The 21,614-nt window shown below is 42.2% G+C and overlaps 3 protein-coding genes across 3 annotated transcripts; all 3 read left to right on the top strand.

The window, feature by feature from the left end:
- The first annotated feature begins 1,622 nt into the window (after positions 1-1,622).
- gar1 (GAR1 homolog, ribonucleoprotein) lies at positions 1,623-3,805 on the top strand. Its single transcript, XM_058064266.2, has 7 exons — positions 1,623-1,743; positions 2,011-2,194; positions 2,339-2,493; positions 2,583-2,642; positions 2,707-2,830; positions 2,929-3,072; positions 3,153-3,805. The coding sequence occupies exons 2-7, from the start codon at positions 2,023-2,025 to the stop codon at positions 3,161-3,163; spliced, it is 666 nt and encodes a 221-aa protein (XP_057920249.1). The 5' UTR covers positions 1,623-1,743; positions 2,011-2,022; the 3' UTR covers positions 3,164-3,805.
- Positions 3,806-4,102: 297 nt separating this feature from the next.
- On the top strand, positions 4,103-7,612 carry LOC131113691 (alcohol dehydrogenase class-3). The gene is made up of 9 exons (XM_058064265.2): positions 4,103-4,141; positions 4,526-4,627; positions 4,777-4,918; positions 4,984-5,071; positions 6,312-6,531; positions 6,613-6,873; positions 7,020-7,155; positions 7,238-7,376; positions 7,463-7,612. Exons 1-9 carry the CDS (start codon positions 4,124-4,126, stop codon positions 7,485-7,487), a joined length of 1,131 nt encoding a protein of 376 aa, XP_057920248.2. The 5' UTR covers positions 4,103-4,123; the 3' UTR covers positions 7,488-7,612.
- A 488-nt stretch (positions 7,613-8,100) lies between these two features.
- eif4ea (eukaryotic translation initiation factor 4ea) lies at positions 8,101-11,431 on the top strand. The gene is made up of 7 exons (XM_058064267.2): positions 8,101-8,195; positions 8,677-8,780; positions 8,848-8,943; positions 9,007-9,070; positions 9,397-9,510; positions 9,603-9,742; positions 10,690-11,431. Exons 1-7 carry the CDS (start codon positions 8,178-8,180, stop codon positions 10,802-10,804), a joined length of 651 nt encoding a protein of 216 aa, XP_057920250.2. The 5' UTR covers positions 8,101-8,177; the 3' UTR covers positions 10,805-11,431.
- The last annotated feature ends 10,183 nt before the right edge of the window (positions 11,432-21,614 follow it).

Genomic DNA, 21,614 nt, shown 5'->3' with positions numbered 1-21,614 from the left:
GCAAAAGACAGGCATGACGGTCCACAAATGAATGTGACATGACGGACTACTACGTCCAATGGCGGCTTCAAGAGGATCAGGATGTGCATGTGGTGAGGATTTGTCATGTTGTTGAAGTTGTCTCTGAATTACGTGATGAAATAGCATGAAAATGCAGACTGATGCGTGGATGGAAAAGCTGTGTTGAAATTGACAACACCAATTGGCACGTATGGACTCAGGCTTACAGTATAGTTTTTTTTTAATGGCAGAACACTGCCATCTAGCGGCCAGAAACTCCACAGCCATACAGTATTATTGAAGGGCCTGCATAAATGAAAAAAAGTCTTAATGTCATAAACAAATATTTTTAAGTCAGGTTTAAGAGTATTTTTTTGTGGATGATCAGGGTATACAATGCTACTATGTGCAAAAAAAAAATTCACAATTATTTTTATTTTCTAAATGAATAGAAAAATGCTGCGAAAATCATAGCACTTCCACTTTTTCAGGCTTCATGTGAATTTTAGGGATATTTAATGAACCAAAAAAAACAACTGCCCTGCACATATTTTTTTATTAAATTGGATTATATATATATATATATATATATATAATTAATAAATTAAATAAATTAATAAATTATACTGCTTATTTGTTGAATAAAGACCATTATTAGTTAAAAAACAATTAGCACATTTAAGCTCATTTTAAGTATTTTTTGACTAAATTAAGCATAAAAATGACAAGAAGACAGTCAGTCAGTATGTTACTGTAATGTTGTAATTTTGGGTGAGACACACAAGCATCTGACTTAATCGCCCTAACAACAGGCTTTTATTGCAGGCTTGTATGATCTCACAACTGTCAGAATAATCCCTAACACAGACTACTGTTGTGGCCGTTCCCCGCACCAAGATAAAACTCAACTATGACCCCCCCCCCGACATCACTTCCTGTCTTTTTATGTCTTATTTCCCATACTATAGTGTGTGACGCATGTGTAAAGGTGACTATAGGGTTGTTACTTCATGTCTAGAGGGCTCTAATAATGTTGAAAAAAAACTATTTAGAAGAGTGTAAACAGGTTTGCAATACTCCCAATTATACAAAAATATTCAATTTATACATAAGCAATCAAAATTCCCTTAACACAGTCGGTAGTGGAACCAATTAACCATGATGAGTGAGGAATTACTGTATAACTTTGTAGCGCTTATATGCCAACAGCTCAAAGGCCACATTGGCTTGCTCAAGTGGGAGTTTGTGAGTGATGAACTCATCCAGCTGTCGCGTCTTCTTCATGTAGTTGTCGCCCAGCTTTGGGAAATCCTGCACACGCTCTTCCAGCCTCAACATAAATCCATTTTATCAAAGTGTACGCAAAGCGCATCACTTTATTTTATATTCAGTTCAGAACTAGTGAATACACTGTACACTATTGTCACCTCTTGCTCACCATCATGGCGGATTTTCTCCTCCACGACACAATGAAAAGTACCGCCGAATCGGCAGTCCTATTTTCTAGAATCCTTAATATAAAAAATTAACGCCCGTTTGGGCAGATTACTTTACCACGGGATATCATGTCTATCTAATTTACTGCAATTTGTTTTTAGCCGGGTCGACAAACACCCCCTCAGAGTGTACGGTTTACGACCGTGTCGTTTTTTCGACATGGCTGTAGTGCTTTACGGCAGATTGTAGTCACACGTGTTGTGGTCGCATGGAGGATCGTTGGAGTCTGTAGCAGCTGCTGAAGTTGTAAGTCATGAACACGGGACACAATGAACATACTTTGCATAGTTATATACGTTGTATGTTAAATTTACAGTATTTGCGTGTTAAGATGGCTATATATAGAATGTTGCATTATTTCTTTTGCAAATTGTGTATATATGTTTACGTGGTCGGCTAGCTAACGTAGCTAGCTAAGCCATACATTGTGTTGTCCGGTCAACTCGCCATCATCCTTCCTACCAAATGACTTGTAGTTTATTTTGATATGATATTATATTTCTGTTTTTGTAGATCACCTGAAGGATGTCGTTCAGAGGAGGTGGAGGACGAGGTGGAAGAGGTGGAGGATTTAACCGTGGTGGGGGTGGCAGAGGAGGCTATGGCGGCGGCAGAGGAGGCTATGGCGGCGGCAGGGGTGGTGGTAGAGGAGGTTATAACAGACAGCAAGACTTTGGACCCCCGGAATATGTTGTTGGTGGGTTAATGTGACAAATAGCACTGTGGGCCAGTACCATGGAGATCCTGGGTTTACGTTGTTCCAATACTGTAGATGTTTTCACAACTGGTGCAAAATTGAGTCACATCAAGTGTTCTTATGTTTACTTCGCTGCCTCCACAGCTGTAGGAGAATTCATGCATCCATGCGAGGATGACATTGTGTGCAAATGCACAACAGATGAAAACAAAGTTCCTTACTTCAACGCGCCGGTGTACCTGGAAAACAAGGAACAGATCGGGAAGGTGGACGAGATATTCGGACAGCTGCGGGACTTTGTATCCTTTCTATTATTCTGTCTTCCACTTCAGTGTTAATTTACATCAACAACATTGCTGCTCACAATCTACTTAACACAAACCCTCAGTATTTTTCCGTCAAACTGTCTGAAAATATGAAGGCGTCTTCGTTTAAGAAGATGCAGAAGGTAAACATTGCATCCAAATTAAATACATGTTATTTTGCATTGCTCTATTAAACTCTGTTTTCAGTTTTATATAGATCCAATGAAGCTCCTCCCACTGCAGAGATTCCTGCCCAGGCCACCCGGAGAAAAAGGCCCGCCAAGAGGAGGCCGAGGTGGGGGTAGAGGCGGTGGACGAGGCGGCCGTGGAGGTGATGAATTTAAACTGCAACCTGACTAACTCTGTCTTTATTATTGTGTTAATGTATTGTCTTTTTTTCCCTTTCTTAAAATCCACGCCGGTCCTCAGGTGGATTTCGTGGTGGAAGAGGGGGAGGAGGCAGAGGTGGCGGATTTGGTGGAGGTGGCGGATTTGGTGGAGGTGGCGGATTTGGAGGACGCGGAGGTGGCTTCAGAGGGAGAGGAGGAGGTGGCGGAGGACGTGGATTCAGAGGTTTGACCGCATTCTCCACAACTTTTATGTTCTGTAATGTGTTCATGTTGAGTACATATTAAGCTGTGTTTCTTTTGTAGGTGGGAGATGATATGCCGTGTGGTCATAATTCATCCCTGTTCTCTGTGAGCGTTTGTCCTGCGTGCCAACGCTTTCCCATGTGGACACATCATTGGACTATACCTCTTGGATGGATTTGTTTTCTGTCTTTTTTTTTTTACGAGTTTTTGTATGAGTGATGGACCTTTTTTGTTTTTATTTCAAGGTCTCATATGTATGCTTGTGACAACCCCTTTTCTCTTTGTGCACAGACATGTTAATTGTCCTGTATAAGTCATAAATATTTGTACTTTGACCATTAACACATGCAATTACTAAGCATCATTAGTCACGTATGGACATGTGGGCAAATAAGATAAGATATGCCTTTATTAGTCCCTCAGTGGGGAAATTTGAGACTTTTAAGTTAGAAAAGTTTTTTAACATTCAAAATTTGTCAACAGAAGATTTTGTAATTACCTTGATTAAAAGTTTTTGTGTAATATGTGTTGTTTTTGGTATGCTAAAGAACTACAAATTCTAAAAACTACAATGGCTTGCAATGGCTACCCTGACAGATTAAAGTAAAAAGTTTGGCTTTTGGGTGAAATTTCAGATTGCTCAATTTTATGCCACAAAAATAAAAACCTTTGGACTACTACAATATTTCATTAAATAGTTTAAAGATGAGTTAAAATGATCCATGTTATTATCCATTATGTGTTGATCATCAGAGTGAATTAAATGTGGAATTGTGTATTGATTTGTTTAAAAATATTACAAATTTAAGAAAAAAAACATTCTTATAGATATGCTACACGTTGTGCATTAACCTTTATCTGTAAGTAATGCATTCTCCAAGAGGCTTTATCTTAAACGTGTGCCAATGATTTTCCAACCAACTTCCGCGGTGGGCCATTTTCCGGAAGTGCGTCACCATTGACATCGTTGATTGGTCAGATTCTCCTCCTTTTGCGGCTGCGCTCACTTCGCTCGAGGCAGAGCAGAGAGTATGGAGACTGCTGGGAAAGTAAGTCACTGCTTATATTTGTTCTGCTGATTTTTATGCAAATGTCGCCAAGTTGGTAACTACTTTATTTTTATCACGTGTTTTAGGCACTTATGGACCTATTGTCGAGGCAGCCGTGTCTGAATCACTGATTTAATTACGTAATTACGAGAAAATAATAAGCGGCTAGTATTGATGAAAATGTAGCCATTTTTTAAATTAGCTATCATGTTAACAATGTGCTGGAAGGGCACGTGCGTGTCCTTAGCACACGAACTTCTGCAAGTTCAAGGGTCACACGTACGCCACATTACTTGTCAATCACCCAGCCATAACGCCTCAAAGGTGCACTTACTCACTTACCTGAATGTATTGTTTTAATAAAGCTGTGATTGACCGCCCCAGGTGATCAAGTGCAAGGCAGCTGTTGCCTGGGAGGCTGGCAAGCCTCTGTCCATCGAGGAGGTGGAGGTAGCACCACCTCAGGCTCATGAGGTCCGCATCAAGGTGAGATAAAGCCCTCCACTACCTACGGCCATGCTGTCTTTATTCATTCTACTCTTATACACTCATGACCACAACATCAGCCGTGCCTACAAAGTCAAACATAAGCCAAGAAAGACTTGATAATCGAGCTTGGTTATGTTTTCTCTCAGCTCTTTGCCACAGGAGTGTGCCACACCGACGCGTACACTCTGAGCGGCAGCGACCCCGAGGGCCTTTTCCCAGTCATCCTGGGCCATGAGGGGGCGGGGACTGTTGAAAGTGTCGGCGAGGGTGTCACCAAGTTTAAGCCAGGTGAGAAGTCACAACTAAAGGTCAACATTTGGAGTGTGTATGATGATTTATTTTTTTGTACTAAGGTGATGCTGTCATCCCGCTTTACGTGCCTCAATGTGGTGAATGCAAGTTCTGCAAAAATCCCAAGACCAACCTATGCCAGAAAATAAGGTCATGTCAGACACCATGTTCATTCACACGCTTCCATATCTTTTTTTTTTTACTGTGCACATGCAACTAATTTGTACTACTTTGTTTAGCTATATTATATATTCAATGTATGTGTCTGTTCCTTGTTTACATTTTGATGGATTGTTAGATAAACGGCCAAGGCTCTGTGCGAGGGGTCGGCTGATGGCGTCTTTGCCTGCCCAAAGAGGCGTCACACTGTCTCCGAAGTCGCATTTCAATCCAATCCATTTTATTTATATAGCACGATTAAACAAACATAAGGTTTCCAAAATGCTGCACAAGATAAAAAAATACAAAGCACAATAAAAATGAAGTCAGTAGGGTAAATTAGAATAAAATAACATAAAACAAATGTAAAATTTATTAAATCAAATAAAATGAGATAAAACACAGTACAATCAAAGTAAGAGCAAATAAAGGCCAAAAGGAAAAGTAAAAAGAAGTCAGCCTCCTACTGAGTGTTAAAAGCCAAGGAGAAGAGGTGGGTCTTAAAATGGGATTTAAAAAGAGACAGGGAGGAGGCCTGTCGATATTATTCCAAAGTTTTGGGGCTGCAACAGCAAAGGCACGATCCCCCCTGAGCTTCCACTTTGTTTTAGGCTCTCTCATTAGCAGTTGATCAGCTGACCTCAGAGACCCGGACGGTGTGTAAAAATGTAGAACCTCAGAGAGGTATGGCGTTGTTTGTTTTTGTTGAAAAAGTAGTGTCTAGCTGGTAAAAAGTGTTGCAGGTCGAATAGGATTCAAAGTCCAAAATGACGGACTGTAGGCAGAATCCTAGGCAGAGTTTTACAGCAAGACGGCTGTGTTTTTGGAGAGAAACATCACCTTTGTGCTCAGACAAATGCGCACTTCTGAGTGGCCCAAAGCCCCACACTCAAAATCCCACCATTGTAACGTGATATTGTTCCTGTAATAGCCATTTACACTGTGTTCAATTCTTTGTCATATACCCATGCACAGTGGCGGCCTCTGCTGTATAAAAAGGGTACTGACTAAGTTAGTTACTAAGGGCTCACATTAAGGTCAATGCTGCAATTACAGAGGTTACTTGAGGTCATAATTCAATTATTGTATCCACTGGAATCAAACTTTATGTGTAGATTATTTCAGAGGGTTACTAATAAAGTTTCACCGTTGTTATTGTGCCAGAAATAACTTCCTTTATACAAAACCAACATTGAAGTTAGTTTTGTTTGCTTCTCCCACCCTTTGGCAGAGTGACCCAGGGTCAAGGCCTGATGCCAGACAAGACCTCCCGCTTCACTTGCAGGGGGAAGCAAGTGTTCCACTTCATGGGGACCAGCACCTTCTCCGAGTACACCGTGGTGGCCGACATCTCTCTGGCCAAAGTGAACCAGAAGGCTCCCCTGGATAAAGTGTGCCTTCTGGGATGTGGCATCTCCACAGGATACGGTGCTGCCCTGAACACCGCCAAGGTGGGTATGGTGAAAAAGACCACACCATACGATCATGTTCACATAGTCTTGTAATTCTGTCTTCTTCACTCACACTCCAAGGTTGAACCCGGCTCCACGTGCGCCGTCTTCGGCCTGGGAGCTGTAGGTTTGGCCACTGTTATGGGCTGCAAGGTCGCCGGGGCAAGCCGCATCATCGGTGTTGACATCAACCCTGCCAAGTATGACACGGCTAAGCAATTTGGAGCCACCGAGTTTGTGAACCCCAAGGACCACAGCAAGCCCATCAATGAAGTCCTGGTGGAGATGACCGACGGCGGCGTGGACTACTCCTTTGAATGCATCGGAAATGTACAGCTCATGGTGAGGGATTTTGTATGTCGGGGCTGCTCAAAAAAATAAATTCACACTAACGACACACTTGACGTATTTCTGCAAACTTGTGCAGCCGAATTGTATATCATGTTTGCTATGCAAAACAAAAGTAAACAGGAAGTTGCATGTTCCAGCGAGCTGCCTTGGAGGCGTGCCACAAAGGATGGGGAGAGAGCGTCATTATCGGCGTCGCTGGAGCCGGACAGGAAATCTCCACCAGACCTTTCCAGCTGGTGACGGGCAGAGTGTGGCGCGGCACCGCTTTCGGAGGTGATGATTTTAACACGTAACATGGCAGTATGAGTACATCTGAGGCGATAATCCAGTGGCAACTTCACTTTTGTCCTGACAGGCTGGAAGAGTGTGGAGAGCGTTCCCAAACTGGTGGAAGACTACCTGAGTAAGAAGTTGAAGGTGGACGAGTTTGTCACTCACATGCTGCCCTTTGACAAAATCAAAGAGGGTTTTGATCTCATGCATGCTGGAGAAAGGTCAGCACAGATTTCCCATATTGTAATTCTTGTTTTTTTTTCTACCATTTACATTTGTAACTTTTATTTCCCCGCTCGTCCTGCAGCATCCGCACTGTTCTGACCTTCTGAAGTGCCTCCACCAGTCAAGCAGCTCCTTAATGTTTCAACGTTCCTAGCGCTTAATGTGATTACTGTTTAACGGTCTCCTTAACTGTTTCAATAAATCTTTTTCAACACATGCCAATCTATTCTTTAAGTGCACATATTGCATTTTGATGCCTGATCATATGAGAAAACCTGCATAATGCTATATTGCTACAATTATAGTAATATAGCATATGACATGCATAATTTAATATTGGAAGCAATGTATGTACAATTTGGATTATTGGAGGTTTAGCACCATCAAGTATTTCATATGAGGATGAACATAGGAGAAAGTGCTAAATATGAATAAACTGCACTATGTTACATATTGATGAACAAGATAGTGTGAGGCAAAAGTGATTTAATACCATATAAATACAATTTTTACCAAGTGTTGCGGTTCAAAAATATTGCACCGGGACTATTACAGATAATGGTGGTTCTAGTCTGTTTAGACTTGTGAAAATAAAAATATTGTATTAATTCCAACAGCTATAATTTAGGTTCACTGTAATTAATACTTCTTAATACTAATGATTTGTCAACATTGTATTTATATACAGTACAGTGTTTTGTATGGAAACGCAGTGCGCATGCGCAATGTTATGCCCCAGGTGGTCCAATCAGCTATTTTAACAGACCCCAAAACAACTGAAAGGAAGGTTTCACAAGATGGCGACCGCCGTTTTGGTGAGTTATTCCCTGAACGCCCGGAGCTTAATTAGTCCAGGTTAGCTAGCGGTACATGTATGTCAGCTACGACGATGGTTTACTTTGCGAAGTATGCGCCATACCAAGCGGGGCCTGCAAGTTTCAGTGGAATCAAATCACAGTTATTGGTACATCTTCCGGTCGCTAGCTGGCTGCTAGCTAAAGGTGACGTCAGCAACGTTAGCCTAGCATCTTCTCGCAGCCGTACGCCAGATATGATTGTGTTCTCTTAAAAATCGCATAGAAAATTTATTATGGAGGAAAACCTGTTCTTTCAAAGTGTACTGAAGCGTTCTAATGGGAAAGAGCGTCCCAATGGTTACCCTTCACGCTTTCCGTTAAATGGATTGCGATTGTATTGCATCCATGCGTCACCAGTCTCTTTAAATTAGTTTAGTCTGGGATTTAAATTGTACAACTTCAACATAGCCTTGTTAAAATCGTTTGTTTGTTTATTTAGGTGATCGCTTCAGTCACTAGCAAGCCCGAGAAAGAAGTGAGTGAGAGCACGATTCAAAAATGTGAGAGTCCAGAGTCGTACATCAAGCATCCATTGCAGAACAGGTATGGTGGAAGCCATGCTTCTTTCAGGTCTGTTTATATGTTATGCATTTATTTATGTATTGTGCAGATGGGCTCTCTGGTTTTTCAAGAATGACAAGAGCAAAACGTGGCAAGCAAACCTTCGTCTCATCTCCAAATTTGACAGCGTGGAGGACTTTTGGGCGTAAGTCATGTTGTTCCCATGATGCCTTCAGTTGCTATATAATTACTATCATCACCTTCCCAGGTTGTATAACCACATTCAGCTGTCAAGTAACTTGATGTCTGGATGCGACTATTCGCTCTTTAAGGTAAGCGCACACATTTGGACGACCAAGCTCGAGCATGTCCGAATCGAGTCGTCTGCAGCTTTAGCTAATTGATTTAGAAGCACACTTTGCACCATATCGGTATTTTTAAAAGAATAAACTTTGGGCACATTTAAACAACAAAACTATTAAAACGAGCTGTTCGGCAGCAGGCACCCCAGAGTATGATTTCTAAAACTTCTTTGGAGATGATCCCTTATGTATGTATGCCACAGTCTCCACTTTGCTGCAGCACTCTGTTTTACTGCTGCCTTCAGTTTCCTCCGAACTAATACGAATCTGACTAAGGTGCATTTCTTGATCCACAGGATGGGATTGAACCCATGTGGGAGGACGAGCGGAATCGACGAGGCGGCCGCTGGCTGATAACGCTGTCCAAGCAGCAGCGCAAATCAGACCTGGATCGCTTTTGGTTGGAGACGGTAAGTTCGATGAGGTGATGGCTGCGGGGGTCCTCCCTCCTGTTTCTCGCCAGCAAGATGGCTATCATGTCGCAATTTCCTTTTCGCTGCAGCTCTTGTGTCTGGTGGGTGAAGCTTTCGACGACCACAGTGACGACGTGTGCGGAGCCGTCATCAACGTCCGAGCTAAAGGAGACAAGATCGCAATCTGGACCACGGACTATGAAAACAAGGAGGCCATCACACACATAGGGTGAGCTGCGGGACTGTATACAACTCTAGCTTGTTTCTCCCCCTCCAAACCATTCAGTTAGCTTTAGGTTGACTCCTCTGATTTAATTTGTGTTATGCTGCACATTTTATGCTTATATCAATTATTCACACATTACTACTGTATTTTTGGAGAGAAACGGCACAAGTGGGTGAGTTAAAAAATATATATCAACAAATTTGCAGCGTGGCAAATTACTGAAGCACCAATCCACATTTTTTCCATCCGGTTACCTGAATTTGGATATGTGGTGATACTGATACTAATCCGATGTTGATTGTCCTTATTAGGGTCACAGGAAAGCTGGAGCGATTGTTAAATTATTTATACTTAATATTGTTAAGTAGTGTTTACAAATTCTACAGTATGATACAATACAGTATGATAATGAGGTGGTCGATTAACAATCGCTGTGATAAGAAAGACAACTACAACCACATCCAAAGAGTATTAGCAAAGATAGCTAGAAAAATATCAGCAAACATAGCCGTGTGCACACCAAGCCCTCAGCCTGACTCGTTCACGGCTTCGCAGACAATCAGACAACACAAAACCGTTGTGCGTAGCTTCCATGGCGTTGCGTTACCTTTGACTTTATGAGGCTGTAATAAAATCCTCACTGCAGGCAAGTATGATATTGTAGCAGCCCAGTAGTTATTGTCTTGTTATACTTCTAATGTCCAACTAGTATGGCCGTGAATGCATCAGGAGGAGGACTGTTGCAGTGCATGTGTGGAAACAGCTACATTTGCTGATACTCTTTTAGCTATGCTCATGGATCAGACATCTCCAATATGTGAGTGAATACGCCGGTATCTGAACCAGATATCAATACTGGATCGGATCGGCCCAATCATGTCCAGAATGGCGAATATGCGAGGAGCCACAGTTTTCATTGCCTCTTTACTTTAGCATTTGTTTCTTTTTAGGCGTGTGTACAAAGAGCGGTTAGGTGTCCCGCCCAAAGTGGTCATCGGATACCAGTCGCACGCCGACACGGCCACAAAGAGCGGCTCCACAACCAAGAACAAGTTTGTCGCCTGATGATATCGTCATGCCTTTGTTTGCCTTGTGCCAACGGGGAACCGTCTTTTTTTTCCATGAATGTATGATGTGTTGATCCACTAACAAGAACTTGAAGTGGACACGATGGCTTCCTGCCTGTGTATTTGTTGTCACTTGGCCAAAGTGTTTGGACGAGAGTACGTGTACAGTTAAATGGCTGCACTCTCCATGGAGAACCGTTATGTTAGCTGAAGTGGGTGAAGGGAAAGGGATGTTTTGATGCCCGTTTGTTTTTGTTTTCCAATGCAGCTGCATATTCAAGAATATATTGTTTCTTTGTTTTCACGGCGACATATGTCAGGGAGTGTTTGAACCTTGTACAAAGTGTGAATAGTAAAAGAAAATGACCTATTTTTGAAGCGCCGATAAACTCATCATGAAAAAACACACATGGTGTATGCGTAATGTTCTGGAATATTTAAGTTGACGTCTTTGGCAATGACATGAAGTGATTTGTTACAGTCTTTAAGACATTTATGTCCATTATTCAGATGACGTTTGTGCTTTGGTCACGTGACTCTTGCATCATGTGATTTCTATTTCACAATTATCTCTGACCCTGAAACACTACCTGTGCCCTGAACAGTAAATGTGCAAATACACAAACTGAGTGGCATGGTTTTCTTTCAACAAGGTACACACAATTACTATTTAGTCCGCTAATTTGTTAATATAATATTGTTTATATTTTACCCACTTTTGCACCTAAATTAAACTACAATTTCAGTAACGGATCTGCACACGGCATAATAAGCATTGATACTATGATTTTTTATTATCTTAAGAGAATGATTGTTTACACATCTCTTGTATTCTCGTTTCAACGTGTAGGTGAACCTAATGGTGTGTCCTGGGGGAACTCATCGCTTCAGTGTTACCAACCGTCCATTAGGTGGCAGTAGAGCTCCGCTTTTGCAAACTGACCTCTTGTCTGACTCTCCAAACACCACAAGTGGAGGTAATTGGCATTCCACTGAGCACTCCTCCCTCAGTTGGGAAAGGAGATATCTGCAAATAGCAGCTTGGCATCTTATTTATTTATAGGCCCCACCCCCTCTCGCTTACAACCAACAAAAAAAAATCTCCATTACAACGCCCGTCCCCGCCTCAGGCAACTGTCAACCTGGTGCTCAGCATCTCCAGTGCGTCACACAGGCGGGCGGGGGACTGGGGAAGTCAAGCTGTGAGGCCTCACTCTTGTTTGTGTGCACGGCTTATAAACCTCCAGACATGACACCACTGTGGATGAGGTTCCCCCTTCCCGCTCCTTCCAAGGAAGCCTCTTGACAGACATGTCAGAGGACTACAGCGTGTCTGCTCACTTGAGGCGGGCTCAGCGGGCCGGTTATTAAGCATACGGATGCTGACAGTGTCCTGCAGCCACTAATAATATTGTCATCCCTCAGTCTGACACCAAGTGGAGGAATCCTCTCATTTGCCAAGCGCTGCGCTTGGAGGCGTGGGGGGGCGCCACACATGACATAATGCATGAACACATACTGTATGTCTCTGGAGACGACACCGCATGCATCATCACACCAGTGGCATTTGCATATGGACTAAATCCACTTACATACCAGGGTGATGGCAGTACATTTTCTTACTGTCTGATGTGATGGTCTTTAGTGTTGGATTTTGTCCCCCAATAGCAAGATGGCACCCATCATTTCATTCATTATGGAACTTCACAAAAGAAATAACATTTTAGCTGGCTGGCGGACACATTAACAGAGATCAGCAGAGCTTCCGGGATTCTTTTTCTAAGCGAGACAGTTGCTTGGGAGAATTTATCCTATGAAAAATCACTGAAGGGTATTTTTGAAACTGAACATACAGAAATAAAGCTATACAGTCATTTAACAAGAAAATAAAAGAAAAATCACGGATGGGAATATAGTCACAATATGAAGTTGTAATGTAACGAGGGGAAAGAGTGAAATATCCTTAAACCTCAGATGCATTTTTTTTTCTTGGAATGCAAATTTTGGTCACTTCTGATTTGGAAAAATGCACTAACGTGATGCTCAGTATATACACTCAAAGATGACTTACAGTATAATTTTGAAGGACCTACTGCAGAAATGCAAGTCAAAGATTATGTATATGACAGGGGTGCTGCTCTAGACCCGACTGCTAAAAAGCTTTAAAGACCTACTGGTCCAAAATACTAGTTAAAGTACTAGAAGGCAATAGGTGTTTAAAAATAGCAGAGTGTTGCTGTCATACTGAATAGAGGATCTTTGACTAGTGTTAAAAAAAAAAAAAAAAACATGTGGCGACTTAATGTGCTGTTTGTCAGACACACAGCTGCAGATATCTGCTGGAGAACAGCTAAAGAGAGCGATAGCGTCCACCGCTGGAGCTCATGTTTATGTCAGCGGTCATAGAAAATGTGTCACTCTGCCGCTTTCACACGCCAACATGCCTTCCTCGTCTGCCGCACCGCCAGCTGGTCTCTGTCCAGATGTCCGGTCCGAGGCTCCTGCCCCGCCTTTACCCGTCGCCAAGATCAGAGCCTTTGCCAGTTGTCGAGCTCCGCCAAGGACTATTTATACCACAGGCCTCCATATGTCACATGTGTCAGGATGAAACCAAGCTTCTTTGTTGCCATGGAGATCAAGCATTTCCCCCAACATCTTATTCCTTTTGCATTAAAGGGACAGCAATTATTCCTAGACAGATTTTGATTCACATAGCCACTGACTGGATGAAAGCCCGCCCACCTCGCAGTGTCTGACATTTGTCACCGTGAACGCCATTCTTCAAGTGGAAAACACGACTGGGAGACATTTCCATTTCCTTTCTCAGCAAACTAACATGTTGGTCATGCAAAAACGGTCGGCGAGAGTGGCAGGGAGCTGGCAGGTGAGATGGACTCTAATGAATTCGTGCTCGTGGAATGACATCGTGCGGTGAAGTGAGCGAGAGAGCCCGACGCTAATTTATTTTGCAGTTAATTAAGTTGCAGAGCTTGAGTGCCACGCCGTTGCCTGTGAGCACGTCATCATCGGCATGAACACAGCTGCTGTCATCAGGAGGGGAAAATAAGTTTAATAACTTGTACTTATTAATGTTGCTAATCTTTTTAATGCAAAGATAATGCTACAACGAGCTCTCTAGCTGCCCCACAAATGCCGAGTGATGAAACTATGCATCATTTCTACTACTTTATTATATCTAGTCAAGGGGCAAATACTATAGAAAGTACATGTTGGGATTTTTTCCATCAGTTAACCGTATTTCCTCTATACTGGCTGCACTCATGCAGCCCTGGACCATATTAGGCAAGACACAGTTACCTTACAACTCACTTGTGTTACCAACTATACAAGCTGGACACTGACTACTGTAAAGCAATGATTCTCAACTGGTGGGTCATGTATGGACTGGTTGTTAGTGGGCTGTGGGTCTTTCCTGAGCAAAACAAAACAAAAAAAATTCATTCAGAAAGGGATTTTTTTTTAATGATGGGATGTTCCCTGAGGCAAGGTGTGTACTCCAATAGGTGGCAGCAACACTCTGTAGTGTTGTTTGAAACCGGAGAGCAACAACCCTTGTTAGTAATAGTACAATGTCTCAGTCCTGTCTCCTGGTGAGCCTTGGAAAGTATTTTATTAAGTATCAACTGTTTACGTGGAATGTACAGCTGAGTTGAATTGTCATATGTGGAGGTCTTTTTGTCTGGAAAAGGCTATTAAGCCATTTCTAAAGCTTTGAGACTCCAGCGCACCACAGTGAGAGCCATTATCCACATATCCATTATCCACATTCCATGGTTAAAATGGAACAGTGGCGAACATTGCCAGCCAATAATACCCCAAGAGCGCAACGACAACTCATCCAAGAGGTCACAAAAGAACCAACAAAAACATCCAAACAACTACAGTTACTGGTTAAAGTCAGTTTTGCCTTGGTTAAAGTCAGTTTGAAAGTTTTGCCTTGGTTGAAGACAGGAAAGACACTGGGCAAAAACAACCTGTTTATCCTCACGAGGGTCGCGGGCGTGCTGGAGCCTATCCCAGCTGTCTTCGGGCGAGAGGCGGGGTACACCCTGGACTGGTGGCCAGCCAATCACAGGGCACATATAGACAAACAACCATTCACACTCACATTCATACCTATGGACAATTTGGAGTCGCCAAAAGTCGCATGTTTTTGGAATGTGGGAGGAAACCGGAGTACCCGGAGAAAACCCACGCATGCACGGGGACAACATGCAAACTCCACAAAGAGATGGCCAAGGGCGGGATTGAACTCGGGTCTCCTCTCTAGACATCATACCAACAGTAAAATACGGTGGTGGTAGTGTGATGGTCTGGGGCTGTTTTGCTGCGTATTACTTTTGCATTACATGTACCGTATTACAACATTTTCCGCATAAATACCTTATATTCGTAAGCATCTACCTTGAAAAAATGTTTTTGTTGTGGATCGCGGGATGGAAAAAATGAAGTTGTGAGAGATGTACTTACTTTTGTCATACTCTAAGAGTGAATTGAAAGTGTGTCGGGCAGCAGTTGTCCAAAGCATGATGATCACTTTTATAGTTGTCAGGCTGCTCATTTTTATTCAGAGGCTGTCATTATTTCATCGTAGCAGCTCGCTTTGTCTGGAAAAGGCATGTGTCAGGAGAGACAGCACCATCAGCAATGAAGTGTAAAGTGACTCAGCCTGAAAGAATCGTTCGCCTCGACATAAGACGGACCTTTGCGGATCTTGGCTGGATCAGAAATTTATGCAGTTTTATTTTACATCCTTAAATCTACAAAGCATGCTTTCATTACCGCCGCTTGTTATTTACCGCCTTCTCTCTGTACACTTAGAATTGAGGGCCGTGATAGCACATATTTAGTAAGTGGCCCCGCTGAAGAACGATGTGAATATACTGTATAGAAATTAGACAGCTTGGAAAAAAAAAAAAAACGGTAATAAAACAAACACGCCCCTGGTGTTTATTACACAAGCAGAGTAAATATTCCGAGCTTCCTGCCGGCAGCTTTGACTGGTAAAATAGTGATGTGCAACATGCTGCAGAAAGCACTCATTCCCTTTCATTAATTTGAGTACACGTGTTCCGTTTGGGAAGAAAGATCCTGCAGCAGTTACTGCGTTAAATGAGCGTTCCCTCCTGACGCTTCAGTCGCAATCATCGGTGTCGCAGCCCCGCAATCAGGTCGGCGTTCAATCTGTTCCCCAAAGCTTTGGGTATCATCCATCTCTGAGTCTGCCGCGCCAGATAAGTTTTTTTTGGGTGGGGGTGGGGGGTTGTGACCCAGTTTGAAAAAAAAAAAAAAAAAACAAGAATCACATTTACATGTGATAATGGAGTGACTGATGTGTTTCTAATTTGAAGTTTGAAGTGAGGTCACAAGGTCGTTCCACACTGATGAACACAATGAGATCTCTGGATCTGTCTGCCAGCGCTTACCATGAGGATCAGTGTGCGGATGTTGAAGAATTTAGGGCACATGCTAATTCGAACACTCGCACATTCTAACGAGAGACAATACAAGCGTGGTATCAAACATTCGGCTCTTACAAAGAACAAACTTTTTATTGATGGGCAGTTTCTAATATTTTCACCCTCTTTTGTGGTCAATTTCGCGAGAAAGTATTAGGTACAAACGACGACACTCGCAGATTGTGCTTTGTAAGTGCAGGTCAACGCAACCAATTAGATTCACTGTCTGGTGTGGGCGTGGCTCGGGCACCAGTCTTTCTAAGAGTCATGTCCCATCATGGGGCTGCACGGTGGTTGAGTGGTAAAGGTTTGCCATTATTTATTATACAAAAATAGAATAATAAACAATAACAAATTATATAATAATTATAAAATAATTATAGCAAGTATTCCTGTGAATAGTAAGAATGATAATAAAATTACTATGAATAAAATAATAATAATTATTATTCATTATATTATATATACAATAATACAAATGACTAATTTGTATCAATATAGGTATTTAAATAATAAACAATGAATAAAATAATAACAAAAATCAATTATTTTGATTATGAGCTGCACAGTGTTTAAGTGGTTAGCATGGAGACCTCACAGCTAGGCGACCGGAGTTCAATTCTCCCCTCGGCCATCTCTGTGTGGACTTTGCATGTTCTCCCCGTGCATGCGTGGGTTTTCTCCGGGTACTCCGGTTTCCTCCCACATTCCAAAAACATGCTAGGTTAATTGGCGACTCCAAATTGTCCATAGGTATGAATGTGAGTGTGAATGGTTGTTTGTCTATATGTGCCCTGTGATTGGCTGGCCACCAGTCCAGGGTGTAACCCGCCTCTCGCCCGAAGACAGCTGGGATAGGCTCCAGCATCCCCCGTGAACCTGGTGAGGATAAGCGGTAGAAAATGAAGAAATGAATGAAGTTACGCAATGACAAATGAGCCATTGTGGGCGGATGGCCCCTGGGGCACAGTTTGGGCACACTTACTTTTGTGAATCTTTGTCGGGGTTGAGCTTGTGGCGTCGGTTCTCTGAGCAAACTGGTTGAGAGAGGAGGTGCTGAGGCCTAACCAGCAGTGTCTTAACTTTGGGTCTTAACTTTGTGGTAACAAAGGCAGGCCCTAAAATGCACTTCCTGGTGTGGGCGTGGCTTAGACATCTGCTTTTCTTCAAACAAATGGCCTTTGTAAAGCAGCCTCTGTAAGTAAATTCCAAATTTTAAACATACTGTAGTCAGCAAGGCCTTAACTTGTGATTAATAACTTTGTCTTTCTTATTGATTGATTTAGTTGTACAAAGATTGTAAAGTTTGGACAATAACAGACCAAGTAAACAAGATTACTTCTAAAACTTATTTTAAGCTGCGTTTTGCCCCTGCTAGCCCAAACAATGACTTTCTGGTTAATGTGATGAAATCCTGCTGCATGTTCCACATTGGTAACTATACACAAGTGTCCCAAGCGTTTACGTGCGCGAGCATCAGCACCATCGATTGGCGTGTCATGTAATCCTCCATCGTGACAACAGTCAGCGAGATTAGGGGCTAGAGCTGTGGCGTCAGCCCTCTTCGGCGGGTAATGGGCAAAAAAGCATGTTAATTGCCCTTGACTGTTGAAAGTAAATTAATTATTGATCGCTCTCCCGACTCCTCTTCTGTACTTACATAGCCTTACAAATCCTTTTTATCTCCGGCTCGCAGTAAGAACATTTCCTCGTTTCCCCATCATTATGCAGGCGGGCAAACGCGCGCGAGGACCATAAGCCAAACAGCAGCTTCCTGTTCTGCGCCGGAAAGGTCTTCATCTTTACATTGCCTCTGTTAAAATGTTGCATCATGTTCTTGCAGAACTCCCATTTTGCCATGCATGCAACAACACACATGTCCTGGCGCCCCCGCACCGCTAGCTGACAAACAAACAAGAGAGCACATGAATAAAAAGCGGGGTTTGCAGGTCTGACGCCTGTGTTGGGGAATTAATGACACCGGGTGTAAAAAGTGGTGGAGGCGGCACAGACACCAGCATCATTATTTTGCCTATTGATTTCTCATCCTCCTGCAGCATGCAGAGGAGGAAAAAACAACAAACATGTGAAATGAGATTTAAAGATCAACATCATAGGACAAAAATTGGCTGGGACTAGAAACTGATGTGGATTAACCTTTCATGTCATGCTGCATTCACTGTCACCGTGTGCACCTTAAACTGCATCCCCAGTCAAAGACGACAAAATTATGATGACTTCAGTCTGGATATTGTACAACTATTCAACATGGAATGCTGTGGTCATTATTTACCAAAAGCACAAAGATGGCAGCTGTTATTTGGAAGCAGGTGATAATTGGAGAGAAGCGTACGTTTACGTACATTTTTTGGTTAGCAAAAAATATGGTGCATTTCTTGTTGGGTTCAACTGTGTTCTTAATGTATTTTTAACACAAAATATTGCTTGTATGCAGCTGATTGACCTCCTACTACATGGAAACAGGGACTCTGTAGTTATCGGGAGTACTGACAAAGTTACTCCACAATCCATCCATCCATTTTCTATGCCGCTAATCCTAAGTCTCAAAAATGTTAACACAAAATGTTTTTAGAGTTTTACAAATATAATTTTACATGCAGAAAATGATTTGAAATAAACATACACAATCAGTAGGCGCCAATTTCCTTGATTTTGGGCAATCAGCTGATCCTAACATGAATCATAACATTATCCACCGATCTTATCTCGACAGCAAGCAACCAAGTTATTTGATGGTTGCATTTTTCTTTGGCTCCTTTTTGGGTTATTTTGCAGCCGTGATCAAAAGAAAAGCACAGACTTGAGGATGAACGATGCCAAAGTTTCAGATAATGAGGTTTGTGTATTTGGAAGTGAGCCCTGAAATAAGTTTGGGATGACTCTAAACACTCGGTTTCATACGGCATTGTAAAGCTGGAGGTTTATGATGTCACACATAGATGTGCTTCCTTATATGGGCGTGCACTGAAAGCGGGATTCTGCTCCCCCGAGCTCTGCTCCTATGTTTACGTTGTTAGCAACGGCTCCCAGGAAGTGTTTCTTTGGATGTAAGGGAAAGCTAGAGCAGCTGGACTAGCCTAAGTAGCAATTTATCAGTGTCCTCACTGTGTTTATTTTGTGTAAGTAATGGAACAACAGCGGTTGTCTGTGTAGCATTATAGAGTGTGTAAACAGGGAGCAGGGTTGCTAATATTCATTTGCCACCACAATCAGTGGGTCTACCCGAGTTTTTTAAACAAAGGTACTCCCACAAAAAAATGTGTAATGACTCCATTCCACATTACCGATGCTGTAGAAAACGCTAAAATGCTAACGCTACTTAGCATTGAGAGACGTCTTGAAGTAACGTCTTTGCTTGAGAAACCTGGGACTGTCCAGTGTCTACTTCTTGATCGAATACATGATCCAACACATTATTTATTGTTAAAAGCGGGAAGCACAAAATCCAGATAAATACTGCTGGAATAGGTGCAGATTCTAGAAGCTCTACAAGGCTTTTTATCGTGTGTAGCTGCTCTATTGGTGTCCACAACTCAATACAAATACAAATGAGCATAATATGTCTCCTTAAATCCACTCCCTGTTGAAGTTTTATACATACAAGGGTGTGTGTGGGTGTGTAGTACAGGAACATACTTTAAATATATGATAGGAGTAATGGCTGTGTTATTGTGCGGCATCATGTGACGCGCATGCCGCTTTTCCACGGAAGTCTTTGCGGATGAGGAGCTTCTCTCTGTCATTTGTTCATCACTTTGCCATTACACTATGCATAAATGATGCAGCAGCCACTGTGTTTGTTGCAAACAGTCATTCATTTTTCATGGTGGCTTTATCTTGAAAAGCCATCTCCTGTCCGGGACCACCTCGCTGAGTCGCGGTTGGATTTCTTCGTCCGGTAGATGAAGTACCACCGCTGGCGTATAAATATATTTTTTGTTCCGTCTGTCTTTCTTTCCTGACTTCCAGCAAATGCAGCAATTCATAAATTGTGAATGTGCCACTGGTGGTGTCCTTGTTTTCTCAGATGACATTTCCATACATGGACGCTGGTTGAAAATGTCGTTCTCACTCAGCACCGTTGCACCGTGACCCTCCGTACACCACATGATAATGTAAGTGCCTTCAAATAGCACCCAAAACAGATTTATTTATACATTCCTGCTGTTTTGCATATCCTCTGCCCCGAGCCCACACGCTTTATTTCAGTCCAAATGCTGTTGAGTCAGCCTCTTCCTGTATGGCTGTCCCAGATAAGTAGCTTGAAGCTCAATGACCAAAATATCATATGCTTAAATAAAGCGCTATATATATCAAGCTTAGACACAGACCTCCATCCAATATATCTATCTTTATTATGTTTAATTATGAACAATACAGACTGTGAACAACAAACCTCCCTCAACCCCGCCAAGCCCTTCCTTACAATACCACACCATTTTGGATATTTTTACAGCCAGACGCAAGGAAACATTTGCTCCTGAATTTTTAATATCAACATGGTTTCTTCTGTGGAAGGATGACATGTTGACATTTATGGATGGAGACAGCATTACATTCCTCAACGGATTCTTCCATCGGCTACCTAGTTAGTAACAGAATGACTCAAAACATCTCCAACCTCTCCAAGGCCAAATTATAAAGTGAATAGAACAACAACAAAGAGGAAGGTAACAGGCTACTTCCTGGTCCAGTTGGACAGTTCCATTATGATATGGAGGGTGGACAGCTCCACTCATCCAGTTTACTTGATATCTGCACCTTTTGTCAAAGTACTCAGCACAATTTTATTGATAAGTGTATTTGTTGACAAGGCCAAATTATAAATTGAATAGAACAACAACAAAGAGGAAGGTAACAGGCTACTTCCTGGTCCAGTTGGACAGTTCCATTATGATATGGAGGGTGGACAGCTCCACTCATCCAGTTTACTTGATATCACCTTTTGTCAGAGTACTCAACATATTTAATGGTGTCATTTCTTTCCAAAGAATATGTCCAAAACCGAATCTTGTGTACTTTTGAACAACAATGAATTATAGTTGGGAGTTGAGGCTAGCTAACAAACTGTGATCTCAGTTATGTTTTTTCACCCCCCCTTTATTATAAAAGGTTTCATTTTAAAACTGCAATTTGTGTTCATGTGATACCCCACTGAAGTGTGTTCACAATTTTATTGATAAATGTATTCGTTGACAATAGTTCAGAAATGTAACCACCTTGTTTTCACCATGTTTGTACACCACAGGCTTACTTTGTATATAAGGGGTGTAGTAATGGGCACTCGCCAGCAGGGGGAAGTGTGAC

This window comes from Doryrhamphus excisus, linkage group LG23, assembly GCF_037039965.1.
Source record: "Doryrhamphus excisus strain RoL-2023G ecotype Guam linkage group LG23, RoL_Dexc_Guam_v1.1, whole genome shotgun sequence".
NCBI lineage: Eukaryota > Metazoa > Chordata > Actinopteri > Syngnathiformes > Syngnathidae > Doryrhamphus > Doryrhamphus excisus.
This window is presented reverse-complemented; position numbering and strand designations above follow the sequence as displayed.